Below are 4,600 nucleotides of genomic sequence, written 5' to 3' on the forward strand. Positions count from 1 at the left end.
GCACAGGTTCATAACAGGTAGATCCTGCCTGACTAACTTTGTTTCTTCCTAGGATCAGGTCATTAAATGCTTAGATGCAGGAGTCAAGGTAGATGTCATCTACATAAGAAGGCCTTTGACATGGTATTCCATCCTATTCTTATAAACAAATTGAACAGCTATAGCACAGATGATTATACAGTCATGTGGGTGGCAAATTGGCTTAAGGGTCATACCCAGAGACTGGATGGTGCTCCTGCAGAACCAGTCCCTGCATAGGAATGGCTTGGGAACAGCACAACCCACATCCAGGACACTGGACTGGATGGTGCTTGAGGTCCCTTCCAGCCCTGGGTCTGCCAACAGGGCTGGACCCTCGCAAATGCCTGTGCCTTGAGTTCTGCTGCAGACCCGGCTGCCCAGGAGGAGCTTCTTTTCCCTACCAGAGAGCAAAAGCAGCTGCCTCCTTTCATAGGGTGAAGGTACAGACCTGAAGCACATGCAGGCTCTGCCCATGATGATGATGGGGTTCCCTCTGAGGCAGAACGCAAGCAGGCTGTGGGGCTGGCTAGGGGCCTGGATTTGCAAGGAACAACTAGGCATCCACTCCTGTTTTTCTGGCTGATTTTATTCAGTGCCTCTGAATCTACAAACAGACATGGGATTTACTCTGAGATCCTATGGTGGCACAAGCCCCCTGTCCCACTCTAAGGGCTTGTGAAATACTGAGATAACAATAATTTGAGTTAATTACTATTCCAATGGCGCTTCTATGCCTGTTTTGATGTTAGTCAAACCCTGGGCCAGTTAGACCTGGGACAAACCTGAGGTCTGTTTTTAACCACACACTCCCCATTCTCTCCCAGGTTGGCGAGACGTTCAGGACTGAGGACTGCTCTCAGACCTGTGTGTGCACAGAAAGCTCCAGCATCTTCTGCATCCCAGAACCATGTGGCTCCGAGCTGGTCTGCAGCATTGCCAACTTGACCCGTGGATGCTACCGGAGTGAGTCCATCTCTATGCACATCCCCTTGCCCCTGAGCTGTCTGCCCAGGGTCCCTCTAGGAGCAAGCACTGCATCCGGGCAGACCTTGTACAAGGAGGGCCCTCGGGCAGGAACCCAGGATGGGCCTCTTGGCAGAGGGGAAGGATGCAGGCCTGAAAGCAGCTGTCAGGTGCTGCCAAAAGCTTCCCAGAACATCCCGGACATGCACTTGGCAGAGGCTCCTTCCACAACCTCGCTTTCCTCATGCTTACAAACCACCAGATCTCCAGCCACCGCTTATTTGCAGCCAGTTGAACCTGGTTTGTTCTTGGAATCGCAGAAAAGTGGGGCTGGAAGAGAGCTCCAGAGGTCCCATCTAGTGCAACCCCCTGCCCAAACCATGCCTATCCTTGTCCTTTAGTGCAAACAGCTTTCCTCCCTCCCTGCTATTTACCCTCTTGATACCTTACCAAGAGCAATAGTCTCCCCTCTGAACCACCATTTGTCCTGGTGACACAAGCTGAGCTCCTCTGCTCATGCCCCTGTGATGGACTCTCCAGCCCCCTGATCACCCCAGTCTCCTTCTCTGACTGAATGAATCTCTCCTGAACATGGAAAGCCAAAACTGTATGCAGTGTTTGAGAGTCTCCCCAGGGCCTCGTGGTGCAGCAGTGTGATTGCTTCCCTGTTTCTAGTGGAGAGGCTGGATCCCTTCTAGGATGGCATTTAGTGTTTCTGGCTTAGGGACATTTTGATGCTGGCTAATACACCCAGGTCTTTCTCCTCTCCTTCCAACTGAGGAGTCTGCAGCTTAGAAGAGAAATCCTTGTTGTTGGTTCCCCAAGTGCATGAGCTAAGTTTCATCCCAGTTCTATTATTCCCTTTCTCTCAGTCATTGAATCCTAGACAATGAGGGTGGGAAGGGACCTCAGGAGGTCACATCTAGTCCAGCCCCCTGCTCCAGGCAGAACCAGCCCCAACTACATCATCCCAGACAAGCTGGGCCTTAAAAACCTCCAAGGATGGGGACTCCCCCACCGCTCTGGGTAACCTGGTCTAGGGCTTCACCACCCTCCTCGTGAGAGAGTTTTTCCTAATATACAGCCTCAACTTCCCTTGCTGCAACTGGAGCCCATTGCTCCTTGTCCTGCCATCTGCCCCCACTGAGACCAGCCCAGCTCCAGTTCTTCTTCCATGCCATCCCAGCCCTCCTCTCTGTCGACTCCATCACCAGCCATTTGCACTAAGACACACTTACTTGGTCAAGCACCGGGGCATCAGGCACTGAGCCAAGGAAACCCCTTAAAACATGGACTGGCACCGCACGGCTCCCCATTCGCATGCAGGGCAGCAGGGGAAAGCTTCCCCCAGGCCAGACTCCCCTGAGAGCCTGACACATCCCCCTCCCTCCTTGCAGGTTCTCCGTGTCTACACAACCCCTGCCAGAACGACGGGGTATGCATTCCTGGCAGCGGCAATTCAAGCTTCAGCTGCATCTGTCCTGACCCGTACATGGGGCCCCTCTGTGAGAAAGACCGGGCAGGTAAACAGGCTGTTGTGAGCTTCATTAGACACGCGACCTGCTTGGTCAGCAAAAGCAGAATACACTGACTGCAAACACCTGGGCCTTAGCAGTCACGACCAGGCCGCTTCTGCCAGGACCCGATGCTGGCCTCGGTGACACGGGTGCAAATCAGGAGCAGCTGGGAGGCCAGAATTGAAATCAGAATCAGGCCCACATCACAGGGGCACTCAGAAACTTAGTCGTGGGTGAAGGGCCCAGTCCCGCTCACGCTCTGGAGGCTTCGCCTCCGAGGATCCCCTTGCAGGTACAGCCCAAAGCCACGGGATCAGGGAGTTTGCCACATGCTGAGTGCTCAGGGTGGGATACAGGGTCGGGGCTCTGCGTCCCCCTGGGACGCAGCTCATGTCACTACCTGGCATAGCTGATGATGTTCCCTGCCCCAGCCTGTGCCTGACAGACATGGTGAGGATGTGGGCACAGGGGTTATCCCTGCAAAGAGAGACCTATGGTTAACTCAAGTTGCCTCTGGAGGGAGCGGGCAGCAGAGGGGCAAGAGTCTGCCCCAGGCTGGAGCCCAACACGCGCCACATCAGACAGATCTACAGCTGCCTGGACGTGGGAAACCTGCTCGCTCCCTGCATGCTGAACCCGGGCTTGCCTCTCCCCCACAGATACCCAGGTCTCCCCAGACAGCTCTGACAACCCCGTGGTCTACATCATCATAGGCGTCGCTGCCGGTGTGGTTGTGCTGGCGCTGATCATCTCCCTGGTGCTCTGGGGATACCGGTAAGGGTTTGCACAGCTGCACGACATAGGAGCAGGGCCGGGGAGCTGCAGCATTCGCACCGGTTACCAGCACAGCGAGACGCAACCCGGTGCTCAGGCCACTGGTTACGGCGTAACCCACCCTGCACGTGGCCATCGGTTACGGTGTAACACACCCTTTATGTGGCCATCGGTTACGGCGTAACCCACCCTGCATGTGGCCATCAGTTATGTTGTAACCCACCCTGCACGTGACCATCGGTTACGGTGTAACCCACTCTGCACATGGCCATCGGTTACGGTGTAACCCGCCCTGCATGTGGCCCACTGGGCCCCTCAGTCCCTCCCAGATCCCATTAGTCTGCTCACGCTGGTCCCTAACCACGAGGCAGCATGGAAGAGCAAACCAGTAACCCCACGTCAACTCTTTCCTTACAGAAGGAAGAGGAACGATCAGTCAAGATTAGGCAGTCAAAGGTCTTGGTCCTTGAACCGCTCAACGGATGAACTAGACCAAGGAGCGGGACGGCAAGACTATGGCTTCGTGGTCAACAGAGCGTTTGATCAGAGAGAAAATCAACCGCACCACTCTTAGCAACCTGCTTCCCTTCTAACTGTTGTTCCTTTTCCTGCTTATTTCCCCCAAACCTTGCCTAGAATAATATTTACTAATAAAGCACCCGGACTCTCGGCACTCTTGTCTCCCTCAGTGTCCCCAGCCCTTGCTGGAGGGAGGTGGACCTGACTCCCCGCGGAGGCGCTGTGGACTGCAGTGGCACTGCTTATGTGAGCAGCACCGGGGGTAACTGATGTGGCCCCCTGCCCGCAGCTGGCTCAGGAACTGCGGTGGGCTTGTTACCTGCCTGGAGGAGGTGGGGCGAGGGTCTCCGGAGAGCTTGGCTGCAGGCAGGGGTTGTCGGGGTCCCCGCCGAGGGAGAAGCTGACCTGCTGTGGGGCTGGGGTTAGCAGCTGAGACTGGCTTGGGCCTGACACCCCTGGACTGCCCAGGGCTGGAGTCGGACCTCACAGGCACCTAGGTCTCATGCTGGCTGGTGCAAACACCGCCAAAGTCCGTGGGCTGCTGGCCAGCATTGCAAGGCCTTGGTTAGCATCGCTGCAGGCGTGTGCCTGATGATCCCAGGGTGCACGTGGCCTCCGCAGCACAGCACGTGGGATTTGCACCCTGGGCTGGGCGAGTGCACAAAGCTCACGCGAGTGGACGAAAGGGCATTGTGCTGCACAGGCGTTCAGGAACGTGCTGCGCTATTGGGCAGCAGAATAGGGCTTTACCTTGCTTATGTAACGGGAGCATAGTTTCATAGTTTCTAGGGTTGGAAGGGACCTGA

At 55.7% G+C, this 4,600-nt stretch overlaps 1 protein-coding gene across 1 annotated transcript in view; it reads left to right on the forward strand.

Moving 5' to 3' along the window:
* Positions 1 to 2,575, forward strand: part of LOC109287776 (zonadhesin-like) — an 11,498-nt gene extending 8,923 nt beyond the window's left edge. The window contains exons 6-7 of the mRNA XM_019503064.1: positions 846 to 984; positions 2,382 to 2,575. Of these exons, the coding sequence (XP_019358609.1) occupies positions 846 to 984; positions 2,382 to 2,575 (333 nt within the window). The remainder of the gene's footprint in view (positions 1 to 845; positions 985 to 2,381) is intronic.
* Positions 2,576 to 4,600: the final 2,025 nt, after the last annotated feature.

Source organism: Gavialis gangeticus, unplaced genomic scaffold (assembly GCF_001723915.1).
Source record: "Gavialis gangeticus isolate Ggan-Ray unplaced genomic scaffold, GavGan_comp1, whole genome shotgun sequence".
Classification (NCBI taxonomy): domain Eukaryota; kingdom Metazoa; phylum Chordata; order Crocodylia; family Gavialidae; genus Gavialis; species Gavialis gangeticus.